Source organism: Physeter macrocephalus, chromosome 16, assembly GCF_002837175.3.
Source record: "Physeter macrocephalus isolate SW-GA chromosome 16, ASM283717v5, whole genome shotgun sequence".
Classification (NCBI taxonomy): Eukaryota; Metazoa; Chordata; class Mammalia; order Artiodactyla; family Physeteridae; genus Physeter; species Physeter macrocephalus.
In genome coordinates this window covers 2,167,565-2,181,034 of record NC_041229.1, presented here as the reverse complement: position 1 = coordinate 2,181,034, position 13,470 = coordinate 2,167,565, and the positions used below count along the sequence as shown (strand labels likewise).

Genomic DNA, 13,470 nt, shown 5'->3' with positions numbered 1-13,470 from the left:
CGTCCGGAGCCTGTGCTCTGCAACGGGAGAGGCCGCAGCAGTGAGAGGCCCGCGTACCGCAAAAAAAAAGATGACTCAAGTCAATGCATAAAGGAATCAGCTTTGGTTACCTGGAAAATTCACTTCTGTGAAATAACTCATTCTCTTGCTCCCTGAGGTATTACTGTATATGAATCGATTGCAGCAGCAACTCACTCACAGGTGAAAAGCTGTCATCTTAAAATCTCCATGGAGAGGAAACAGGAAAGAAGACTTTATTATTCTCCCCAAACATCTGGTCTTTCCAAATATGTCATTGGAAATGGGGCCAGGTGTGCACACATTGCAGTGGATTATCACGGCGCCTTAAGAAGGAAAGAAGGCCCTCCTTCCAACCCAACGGCCTGGGCTGTGTCCTCCGCTACTCTCTCTTCCAACATGGTTTTCACATTATTCATATTTTTACATGCAACGAATGCTGACCCAGAGCTGCTTCTCCTGTCCTTCAGGAAGGGAAGAGAAAATCATTCTTGGAACCCACCTGTGTCACAGTGTATCCCAAACACACTGGCTCCTTGCCAGTGCACTTTGGCTGCCTGTTTAGGGACTGCCCACTTTTCCCTGGCCTGGGATTCCATCATTATCCTAGTTTCTAAGCTGTAGGTCACTCAGAGCAGATTCTATGTGTGAAGTCTATGAAACAAGAGCCATATTCTCCAGCAAATCCATATGAATATATATACTTTAAAAGACCCATCAACTGCTACTGAAAATAAATTAAATATAACTTTTTATAACTAAAGCTAAAGAATAAATACTTGGTCAAATGCAACCCCCCCCACACCCCGAATGTGTGTGTACTTAGCACTTTGCTTTGAGACGTTCCCAGTGTTAATAATCATGATCCTGTAAAAACCTCCAGCTTTCCTCAGAAGTGAGGCAGATGTGCTGTGGGGATGCCTGCCTAGTTTCTGGGAATCCCGGTGCACCTGTCAGCATTGCAAAGGGAACTGGGGGTCAGAGGACTCCAGCTGCACGTCTAGTCTGGACAGAAGCACTAGGAGTCTTTATATCCACATCTGGAGTCAAGGTGATTTTTTGTTCAAAACTTTCATCCTGCTTTCATAAGGAGGACTTGTTTGGGGTTTGCTTGTTTGTTTTCTTTTCTTTTTTTAAATTGAAGTATAGTTGATTTACAATGTTGTTTGTTTTTAAGAGGAAATAAAAACCTAAAAATACCTAAAACACCAAGTTACTTCAAGGGGGTTCCGAGGAAAGTGGAAAGATGGGACTATTGACATCATGGAAATGGGCAAATGCCCTCAGGGCTCCCTTCCCTACCTACCCTCAGCTCCAATCAGTTCTTAACATTTTACCATGACCTAAAATGCTTCCTTTTTCAACTATCATTTCAGGCATAGATCGTATTCCTGTTTTGTTTTGTTTTTCGAGCTGCATTTTTTTCCTTCATTATGTCTATGTACTTTTTATATTTCAGAGATTCCTCATTGTTTCTGATCCACAAATGATTACTATTTTCTAGTATTATTTACTATTTTCTAGTGTGATCATGGATTTATTAGTTCAATTGTCTTTACCTTTTTCTATAATTTATAGAGATTGTCATGTGCTTAGTCTGTTATTTTAAACCATAACCACTATTCTTAATCTTTAATAATCTGCTCATTAAAATATTCTTTTTCTAAATGGTAGCTTGTTTATTCATTCCTGTTATATAGATCCCCAAATTTAAACAACAGTTTTCAAACATTGCATTAACATTATTGGAACACAGCTGTCTAGGGGGCTACGTTCTCTGATGTAATTTTGTTGGAATTTCAAAGGAAATGTCATTACAACTTCTATTTCTTACTCTTGCTTGCTGAACTAAACAGTCAATTGTTTTAAAAATGCTATTTGTTGTTCAAGTTATATTGGCTGCTCTTCTAAACCTTTGAAAGCAACTTCCCAAAGTCGCGCCAACTCCAAGTGAGAAGGTGTGTCCTTCTAAAAATAAATATTAGTGGTCACCCTGCAGGTACAAATTTTAAACGTGCAAATCCTCCAGGTTCTAGTGCTTTTCAAACTCAGGAAATGATGCTTTGAGTTTAAATGTTTAAATGTCACTGAGACGGGGGGTGGGGGTGGTGGAGGGGGTGGGGGGTGGGGTGCACACAAAAGGGGAAATCAGAGACAGCAAAGTGAAGGCCAGAGCGATCGATGAAAACACAAACGGGAACTTGAAAGCTGAACACAGGCTGGGAGACTTAAAGAGGAGAGAGAGAATGTCAATTTGGGATTTTTTTTGAGGCTCCATTGCAACTATTATGTTATATAAAAGATTAGGAATATGTCTGAATCTTTCTTATTTTAAGAGGGAACCCTTACCATGGAGAACTGCTTTAAAACAGTTCCACAAAGTCAAAGTGCCTTCCAAAAGATTCCTAGGCTGAGAAAACTGTGTGTTTAGGATCACATAAATGCATTGAAATTAGTCTGATGGTTAGACATATTTTTGTGTATAATGTAAATCAAAATTCCCCCTGACTTTAAGCAAAATTTCCACGGATGGGGCTTGTATCTTTGGGAACACAAGCTACTGCTGTGTTTATATTAAAGTTGAGCTTTGTGATATCTCTTATGCCTCTTTTAATATTCTTGTTAATATTACTTTATGATATTGACATTTTGGATTTCAATACCTGAGGTCTTTACACAAAGGATGTCTGGTGGATTTATTATCATTATCTTTCCCTGTAACAAGGCAGGGGCTGAAATATGTATTCTCAATGTACATAGGGAACATGAGATAGTGAAAGTTTGAATAATGCTCCTAAGTAGCAAATCCAGTCTTTCATTTGGTGAATGCTTCTCACATAAGTAATGTTCCAAATTAGGGGCACATTTTCAGGTCATTATTTCCTATATCTCTGTAGGTATAGTTTTCAAATTTTATTGAGATTTAATTCAAAGACAACAAAACGCACCCATTTTTAGTGTAGCGTTGATTAGTTTTCACTCATTTAAGCACCAATATAACTACCACAGTGCTCAAGATTTCCATCACCCCAAAAAGTCCCTTGTACCCTTTGTCGTCAATTCTCCAAAAACCCCAACCCTATGTAACCCCTGACTTGATTTTAGTCACTCTAGATTAGTTTTTGCCTGTTGTAGAATTTCATATAAATGAAATCATACAGTATCTGTTGCTTAAATTTACCACAATTTAACTATTTACCTGTTGAGGGTTTTGGTTCATTTACAGTTTGAGGCTATCATAAATGAAGCTGCTATGAACATTTGTGTACAATGTATATCTGTGGACATATGTTTTCATTTATCTTCGGTAAATTCCTAGAAGTGGAATTGCTGGGTCATATGCTAAGTGTATGTTTAACTTTATTAACAAAGTGTTAAACTGTTTTCCGTAGTACTTATACTGAAAGCAACACTTTTGCCCCTTTCCTGTTTGTCCATTTCTGTTCCCCTCTAACCTTAAAAGACCCTAATTATAGGAATGGGATCGCTAGGCAATTTAAACTAACTCCTGACCTTTGCTCTCCTGAATGCACACCGTGCCTAGTCTAACCTGCTGGTTCTTTTCCTAGATAAAAAGAAGTAAGACTAGCTCTTTACCCCAATAGCCCCCCCAAGCAACCCTGAAGGCAGATGACATCTGAAAAGAAAGTCAGCCAGTCTGCATGTAATGGAGAATGATGCAGAACCCAACCTCCTGCCTAAATGATTCACTGACATTCTTCCCCCCTTTTCCCCTTTAAAAACTGTCCTGGCTGAGCAGAATCTTTAGAGTTGGTCTTTGGACATGAGTCCACCATCTCCCTAGATTGCTGGCTTTCATAATTAAAGCACCTTTCCTTTCTACTGACACTTGCCTCTCGAATTATTAGCTTTTGAGTGGCGAGCTACTGAAACTAAGTTCAGTAAGGATACCATTTTATGGTCCCACAGTTAATGTATAAGAGTTTCAGTTGCTCCACATCCTCATCAACACTTGAGATTGTCAGTCTTTTAAATTGTTGTCATTCTAGTAGTTGTGTAGTGGAATCTGATTTACAGTTTAATTTTCATTTCTATGATAGATACGTTGAGCATATTTTCATGTGCTTATTCCATTCATATATATATTTTTGGTGAATTGTCCGTTTCAGTGTTTTGTTCATTTCAAGGTAGGTGGTTAGAATTATGTTGTAAGAATTCTTCATATAGCACAGATGTAAATTCTTTGTCAGATATATGGATGGCAAATGTTTGCTCCCAATCTGTGGCTTGTCTTTTCATTTACTATTAATGGTATTTTCAATATTGAGGAAGCCGGTTATGAGTTGAATTTCATCCTCCACCCACACGCCCCCAAAAGATACCTTGAAGTTCTAACCCCAGTGCTTCAGAATGTGACCTTATTTGGACATAGGGTCTTTACAGAGGTAATTAAGATAATATGAGGTCATAAATGTGGGCTCCAATCCAATGTGTTTGCTACCCTTATAACAAGGGAAAATTTGACACAGAGAGATGCACACAGGAAGAAGGCCATGTGACAATGAAGGCAGGGATTGGGGTGATGCACCTATAAGCCAGGAAACACCAGAGACGGCCAGAAAACCACCAGAAGCTAGGAGAGAGGCCTGGAACAGAGTTTCCCTCACTGGTCTCAAAAGGAACCAATCCTGCCTACACCTTGATCATGGGCACCTAGCATCCAGAACAATAAGAAAATACATTTCTGTTGTTTAAGCCATGAGGTTTGTAGTACTTTGTTATGGCAATCACAGGAAAATAATACCAAAGCAAATTTATCATTTTTCTCTTATGCTTAGAGCTTTTAGTGAACTAGCAAGTCCTTGTCTAGCTCAACATTACTAAGATTTATTCTTAAGTTTTCCTCTAGATTTATATTATTTTATATATCACACACAGGCATACTCCACACATTTTCCTTTTCACTGGGTTTCATGTTTATATTTTCTAATGCCTGAGAAAGCACGTTTCTTGTATAATTTATAGAATTAATCAGTTTCTGTTAACAGGGTAAATACATCAAGCGGCTCTTTGCCCATCTCTCAAGTTCAACTTAGAGTAAGTTTTATTTCCAAAGGGATAAGGTCCACTGTCCTTTTGGTTCCCTTCCTATTAAGTTGGAGATGATCATAACTAATGTTTCAATACCAATCACTGAGCGCCCAGCACAGGCACGCCCAGGAGCACTTGACCATTTCCAGCATCCTTCTTCCACCCTGGGTAAGTGTCCTGAAAGCACTGAGAAGGAGATCCTTTTTCTCCTGGATGCACAAAATAACGCCAACATTTTCAGTGCACAGTCTAGCTTTCTAGCCCTCTGCTTCAGGAAAGGACAGACAACCCACTGACCCATGCATCCCCACCTTGAGACATTAGTATCTTTGTTGGAAGTTATTCTTATGGCATCTCTGTCCTTCATAGTTGGGAAAACAAAAGTCTTCTAAGGTCATAACAAGGACTGAGAAAATAATTCAGTAAATGTTCTCTACAAACCTTTCTTTGGAACGGAATACCCAGTGACTGATGCATGTAATCTATTTGTTCTTCCATTACTATGTTACAAATACAGCATTGCTTTCTGAGTCCTGAACTTCTGTTGTGCATTAGAAGCAAGACTTCAATATACCAACTCTGAAAACTTCCTACAAGTAAATGCCTTACCCTTGACTGACAGGTGTCTCCACGTCACCGTTGGCTCAGGTCTGCCAATAGCAAGACACAGCAGGGTCACACTACTCCCCTCATTCACGGTGACGTCTGAGGAGATATTCATGATCTGGGGAGGAACTGTAAGGAGACAGAGGGGAAAAGAAATATATGAGAACGATTCTTGGCACAAAAGGAGGTGTTAGCCTATAAATATTCATACAGCATGTTTTTAAAAATAAATATTATTCTCAATAATAAATTTTAGATTTTTATGCTTGATTCGCCAAGGATGTGACCATTAACACAACATGTACAGGGCACTCATGCAAGCAGCTCTACATAATGTCTGGATGGACCAGGATGCAGGTGTGGGGGCGGGGAGTTCTGGGGAAACAGTAACTGAAGAGACAGGCATTACTGATGGTTGATGGAAAAGCAGAACCAAGGGGAAAATACAAAGTTTTCTAAGAGTTCCTCTCGGACCCGTGTGTTCATTCCTTTTAGTGGAACCCCTGGCTTATGCAGGAACCCACAAGTAATCCCCGGCTCAGCCTTTGTTTCCAATGACTCATTCGCAAAGCCTCAACCGCACTGGATTAGTTACCATCTCCTGAGCACTCCAGACTATTGAATTCTTTGACCTCACACAGGTTGTGCCGTCCTGGAATTATTTTCTTTCACACTTCTTTTCCTGGAAATTCTTGCTTAATTCTTCTTAAAATGTATCCTTTAAAACTCGGTTAAATTTTCACTGACTCTCCCACTCAGCATTAATTGCTTTCTCCCCTAGACCCCACCAGCAATAGTAGCCCCGGCTACTACTGTTACGCTAAGATCGTATTATACAATTTCTTTTTAATGGTATCATGTCCGAGAAGTTAGGAGCAGAGCTCTGGAGCTCAGCTCCTCACCTGCTGAGTGATCTGGGCAAGGTAAATTGACTTCATCTCTTCAAACTTTGGTTTCCTCACCTTTGAAACAGATGATAGCAGTAGCTAAACTCATGTTACGAGGTTTCCGTTAAACAATGGCTGACCAGGGCACCTGGTATAAAGGAAACAATCACTGGTAGCTGCTAAGATGGCAGCGGTGATAAGGATGACAGCAGCAACGATGCCATCTTTCAGAACAGACTGTTGTCCTCTCATGGGCCAGGTCCACGTCCATTTACCTGTCAGCATCACAAAGGCTGACATGACCCCTGGTCTTGCTGTCTACCTTGTCCTACCTCCAGGCCTGATTTTTACTTCAGTTTGAAGCTGGGCATCGGAAAATACCTAGATTCCTTCTCTAATCTTACTTCTCATCGCCCTCAACCTGGTTGGGGTTCTCACCAATTTCCACATGGTCAGCTGCAACAACCTCCCACCTGGACCATCCCACCTGGTCTCTTTCCAATTTTGGATCCTCCAACCTGCCCCCTCCATGTGACCAGAGTGATCTTTTCAGGCAATAATCTCATCAAACTGTTAGCCCCGCTACTCGCTCCCTTAGTTCACCGTGCCCCCTAGGCTTAGCACAAGCCTATTTTCCCTGACCTGAGCCCTCTGCAGTCTAACCCCAACCCAGCGACAAGCCTCTTCCCGGCAGTGTCCTCACTAAGGCCGCTCACTGCACACTCTGGACCCGGCTCCCCCGGGAACACGGCAGAGGCACAGGCCCTTCCAAAACTTTGCTCTTCTTCTTCTTCTCTTCATTTCCTACCTGAAAAGACATGGCTCATCTTTCAAGGGACATCAAAGGTCACCTCTCCTTTGCAGTTTTCCCTCACCTCTCCCCAAATCCTGTAAAGAGAATCTCCCACCTCCCCACCTGGGGAGGGGACTGAACGTGTTGTACTTACAGCTCATTATTTTATGCCTGTCTCTTTGCCTAGAGAGTGAGGTGCTGGAGGATAAGGATGGAATGACACCCACCTCTCTTTCCTCAGTGTCTGGCACAAGGCTGACAAGGGTACCTGCTTAATTCCTCTTTGAAAGAAAGATCCAAAGAACAGATCGAACACATCCCACAACTAAGGAGGGCAAAGCTTTTAATGGAGGATTTCTGATACCTAAAGCTTTCTTCTCAATTTTCTTTCAGATTCTCAAAATAAAAGGAAGGATGGACAACAGAGAGAGGAGGCTCCAAGCTTATAGTTATGCTGATTTATTCCAACTGCCAGTTTAATTATGAATTGTTAATTACCAAACAGGTAGAGTGCTAGTGGATTCCAAACTACCCTGAGTCAGTGGCAGAGGAGAATTATGACTGATGCTTGATCCAGACAACTCTGCAGCCTGGAGTTTTATGCTGCTGAGATCTTAGAGGTAAGTCTTTTCAAGGAGAAGCCATAAACAACATGGAGAACATTTGCGATCTTAAGGGAATCCACATTAGCAAATAAATAAAAATTACCTGGCTTATAAATCTGCCACATTTTGGATTATTTCTGCTTTAGGAATTGGCCTGAAATTTCTTTGCACATATTTTACCAAAATACACAGTGGGAAAAAATAGTGTACTTTCTAACTACAGTGCATTCTCTTGAGAAAACTGTACTACTCGTTTTTCAGTATTTTCCAGCTTGTTAAAAAATTGTTCTGGGCTTAGAAATGTCAATACTTTTTCTCACTTTTTTATAAAGCAACAACTTCAGTGAACCTTCCAGAATATTCTCAGAATAATGTCTGCGTTAGCCAGATGTGTTAGGCCATCTGAAGCTCTCTTTCTCTAGAGCCAAGAGTCTCTCTGTTTGTAAGGTGGACACAGCTGCGGTGGGAGGGTTGGGGGCATAGCTGGTCAGTGGAGGATAATTTAGGACATTGCAGCTTTGACGCCCAGGGACAGATTGCTCAATACGGCTCCCGATTCAGGGCTATCAGTTCCATGTATGTTATGTTTCATCGGATAGTTTAAAAGGTCCTGGATTAGGAGATATTTGTAAAATTCTATGGATATTTGAGGGACATCCTCATTCCCCAGGTGCTTTTCCCCCATTAGGAGGGAGTTTCCTGGAGGGGGGTGGTGAAGGTTGATGCAGACTTTTCACCAAGCCTCAGGCAGTGAACCCCTCCATCTTCTGCAGGCCCACACCTGGTCACTTTCTGTCACTTTCTCCCACGTCACTCTCTGTCACTTTCCCAAAGGAGGAAAGGTAAGGACAGTGTCAAAGGTGAGGGTCGCCAGTAAGACAGGAAACACAGAGAGTGACGTGGGAGAAAGGAAAGTTCTTTCTGTTCTCAATTATGACATCATTATTAGTATGTAATACGTAATAATATGTATTACTTATTAACGTACGACTTGATGACTTTCAACTTGCTTACACATGCATTATCTCATGGATTCTTCACAAATTATGAGATAAATAGAACAAATATTCTCACTATTAAAAATGAAGAAACTGAGGCACGGGGAGGGTTAAGTAAAGTGCCGGAAGTCACGTGGTCAGTAAAGGGCAGAATTCTTTCCATGATATTATATGGCCTCTTTGCTTAGCCTCCCATCAATGCCCCAAACACGGTATTTGTCTTTGCATTTTCTGTTTCCTCTGCCTCGAAGGTCCTCCCGCTGCATCTTCCCTCACGGCGCTGCCGCTGAGTGCGGGGCGGCCCAGTCACCCTGGTTTCTCCCGCGCTGAGCTTGCCAAGGGAGGTACTCAACACTCCTAATTCATTTAAATCTGATTTGAATTTGGAAATAGCATCATGATCCTCCCCTTGCTCCTGTGATAACCTTTGAACAAAGGAGCACTTGGAAATACATTTAAATGCTTCTACGTATTTTGACAAGAGAGCTTTGTTCAATTTTCAGACACATATCTGTGGCAAATGAGTCTATCTATCTATCTACCTATCTATTACCTATCTACCTATCTATCATCTATCTCTCGCTAGTGTTTATGAATATACAGATAAACATGAAACATGTATAACAATCTTACCAGAAACGCTGAAATTACTCAAAGAAAATGGCAGGACCCACAAGAGTCTAATTAAAGGATTACAAATAGCACAATGTTCCCAGTCACATCTGCAGACACTGGGGACCCTCCCCTGCAGGTCATGCATGCATCTGGTTATCTTCTCATTGACAGCGGTGGGCTACCATGTGTCCTAACATGGCTGGGCAGATTGATCGCTGCACAACTACAAGGACTTCAGATTGTGGTCATTTTATTTTATTTTAAAGTATATTTTATTTTATTTATTTATTTATTTTATTTTTGGCTGTGTCGGGTCTTAGGTGCGACACGCGGGATCTTCATTGTGGCATGTGGGCTCTTTCATTGGGGCAAACAGGCTCTTTGTTGTGGCACACAGGCTTCTTTCTAGTTGCGGTGTTCGGGCTTCTTTCTACTTGTGGTGCGCTGGCTCCAGAGTGTGGGCTCAGTAGTTGTGGCACACGGGCTTAGTTGCCCCGCGGCATGTGGGATCTTAGTTCCCTGACCAGGGATCAAAACCGTGTCCCCTGGGGCTTCCCTGGTGGCGCAGTGGTTGCGCGTCCGCCTGCCGATGCAGGGGAACCGGGTTCGCGCCCCGGTCCGGGAGGATCCCACGTGCCGCGGAGCGGCTGGGCCCGTGAGCCATGGCCGCTGGGCCTGCGCGTCCGGAGCCTGTGCTCGGCAACGGGAGAGGCCACAGCAGAGGGAGGCCCGCGTACCACAAAAAACAAAAAAAACAAAAAAAACAAACCGTGTCCCCTGCATTGGAAAGCGGATTCTTTACCACTGGACTACCAGGGAAGTCCCAGAGTGTGGTCATTTTAGATGGATAGACGGATAGGTAGATTGATCGATAGATAGATAGACAGACAGATATAGACATATAGATACACATCTATACCTATACAGATACAGATATAGATAGAGACATAGATAGAATATTGTCTCTCCATACACATACAGAGAGACAAACACAAATTTATCAGATTGCAATCAGTGTCTTGAGGAAGGAAGGTACCTTTGGGCTCGGGGTTACCGTGAGGTATTTACACGTTCTCTTTACCCTCAGCATGGCCGAGTGCTCTTAAACATACCAGTGTGTCTTACCCATGGCCCTTCCTCTCCAATCTCGCCACCATTGGCTTAGTTGAGAAGCTCATCATCTCTTCCTCGGAATATTACAAGTCTCCTCATTTCTCTACCCACCACCATTTCATAACTCAGACCCCATATGCCCCCCACAGTTACATCTTAAATATTATGCTTCTGCCTAAAACCCCCAACCTTTGCCCCTGGCTGAGACTGTGGAGCCCAAACTTCTGCACAGGATCTACAAAACCATTCCCAGCCTGGCCATAGCCTCAGCGCCAGCCCCTCCTCTGACAAGGAGTCCCACATCTCTCTCTGGGGCTACATCGTTCTCTCTTGCCCATGCCTCTACACACCGCGTTCCTTGTGCTGCAGAAACACTCCCACTAGTGTGCCCTAGGGGCCACTCACCCTTCAATACCCAACTCGAATAAGACCTCGGTTATGACGCCTTCACTGCTCCTTTCTCAACTCCCAAGGCGTTCTTGTTTATGTCTTCATCATACCATTATCTTTACAACTGAGCTATTCCATGGACGGGATCTGCTATATTTACCCTTTTAAAAAAAAACGTTTTTATTTATTTATTTTTGGCTGCGTTGGGTCTTCGTGGCTGCGCGTGTGCTTTTCTCTAGTTGCAGCGAGCGGGGGCTACTCTTCGTTGCGGTGCGTGGGCTTCTGCTTGTAGTGGCTTCTCTCGTTGCGGAGCACGGGCTCTAGGCACGCAGGCTTCAGCAGTTGTGGCATGCAGGTTCAGTAATTGTGTCTCGCGGGCTCTAGAGCGCAGGCTCAGTAGTTGTGGTGCATGGCTTTAGTTGCTCCGCAGCATGTGGGATCTTCCCAGACCGGGGCTCAAACCCATGTCCCCTGCGTTGGCAGGCAGATTCTTAACCACTGCGCCACCAGGGAAGCCCCCTAATGTGGCTCTTGCCCAGCTTAGAAATGGAGTCACCGAAGGCTTCCTGGGGGAGGTGATATGTAAGCCAGGACATGAAGCATCAATAAGCTCACTGTGACTCAAATTCTGATTTAGGGATGACCTGCGTTGGCAGGCTGATTCTTAACTACTGTGCCACCAGGGAAGTCCTAGCTATATTTATCCTTGTATTCCTATTATATAACACCAAGCCTGACATGAAGTAGCATCCTTCCCCCCAAACGTAGTGCATTTATGTGTAGGTTTTTAAAGTGTGTGTCTTGCAATCTGGCAAGTGTTCTCCATCCTAGACATTTGACATTTGCCCTTTCCTCTCCCTGAAATACTCTCCTCCTCATTCTTTCATATTTGTTTCCTTCTGGGTTCAGTTTTAATATTATTTCCTCAGAGAAGTCTTTGTTGATGATCCCGGTCCTCTCCCACCCATCAAATTCATGTCCTCTTCTTACAGTCTCTTCTCAACCTTTAAATTTGTCTTCAAGAATTCTTATATACTTTTGTGCTTTTATATACACTTGTATGATTATTTGTTTAAAAGTGTCTCTGGCACTGGACTATAAGCTTTAAAAACCGCTATACTCCCAGTATACTGAACTATGCTTGGCACATAGGTGTTTAATAAATATGTATTATATGAATTAGTGCCTATTATCAAGACTGTGTATACACATTATTGTATACTTGTGAGACAGCAAGCCTGAGATAGGAAAAGCTTTTCTAAAGGAGAAATGTTTCTTTGTGCAAAGGTAATTGGGGACTGAACTCTGGACATACCAGCACCACCCTACACAAAGCTGATAGGACAAGGTTGAAACAGTGTATGAGAGGCCGTGCACCACAGCTTAGGTTCTAGAGTCCAGTAGACTTGTGTAACCTTGGGCAACGTTGGCTTAGCCCCTCTAAGCCCTGGTTCTTCCTTTGTAGAATGAAGATGATAGAATTTATTTCTCTAAGTTGTTATAAGAATTGAGTGTAAATGTGTATAGCATGCTAGTACAGTGCCTGGAAATAAGTAAGTACTTAATAAATGGTAGCTGTTATTGTTCATGTTTATGTATGACTGTTAATATACATGCCATTTAAAATCTGATAAACGGCTAATCTGTGCCTAACTGCTCATTTTCTAAATCTCAATTCGTTCCATTTTAAGTCAGCACTCATAAATGATGTTTGCCTCGGATAGCTGGGACAATTCCAGAGTAAAAAGTAAATATTTGATAACTAATTGTTAATTTCTGCCTCTTAATCTGAGCTATCAAACCTAAGTGAATGCGTAGGGCAAATGGCACATGTTTATATAAAGAAATTACCTGTCTCTTCCTTATCTATTTTCTTTTAGGGGCATCTGTTTCTGTTTCTAGAAAGAACAGGGTACAGAACTTCAGCGCCATGCCCTCTTATTTCACGGGCAGTAATTCCACCCATTGCAACTATACGCTGTCTGTCCAGGCACCGTGTTTGACAGTCACGTTTTAAGTGTTTTATTTAAGACTGAATGGCACAGTTAAAACAAACAGAAAAGAGAATCTTATAATTTGGAGTCATAGAGGCTAAAGTCTGAATACCATTTTTTTCCAACTACTTTCTGTGTGATTAAGCCCTTTAAGCATAAGCTTCCTCTACCATAAAATGGGCATAAAAATATTTGCCACAAAGGGATGTGGAGATGAGATTAGAAATAATGATCTTAAGGAGATTTAAATAGTTGTTATTATTGTTGTTTTCATATTATTATTATTATTACTATTATCATTATTATCCCCAGAGAATAACAATATGTTAAGAGACCATGAGAAAACTAATATAAATATGAACTGCTTTCTACTACATTTTTTTTTTTTTTTTTTTTTTT

General features: G+C 41.8%; 1 protein-coding gene across 1 annotated transcript in view; it reads right to left on the bottom strand.

The window, feature by feature from the left end:
- Positions 1 to 13,470, bottom strand: part of OPCML (opioid binding protein/cell adhesion molecule like) — a 1,102,163-nt gene that overhangs the window by 101,583 nt on the left and 987,110 nt on the right. Inside the window, exon 4 of the mRNA XM_024131267.1 lies at positions 5,680 to 5,805. Within this exon, the coding sequence (XP_023987035.1) occupies positions 5,680 to 5,805 (126 nt within the window). The remainder of the gene's footprint in view (positions 1 to 5,679; positions 5,806 to 13,470) is intronic.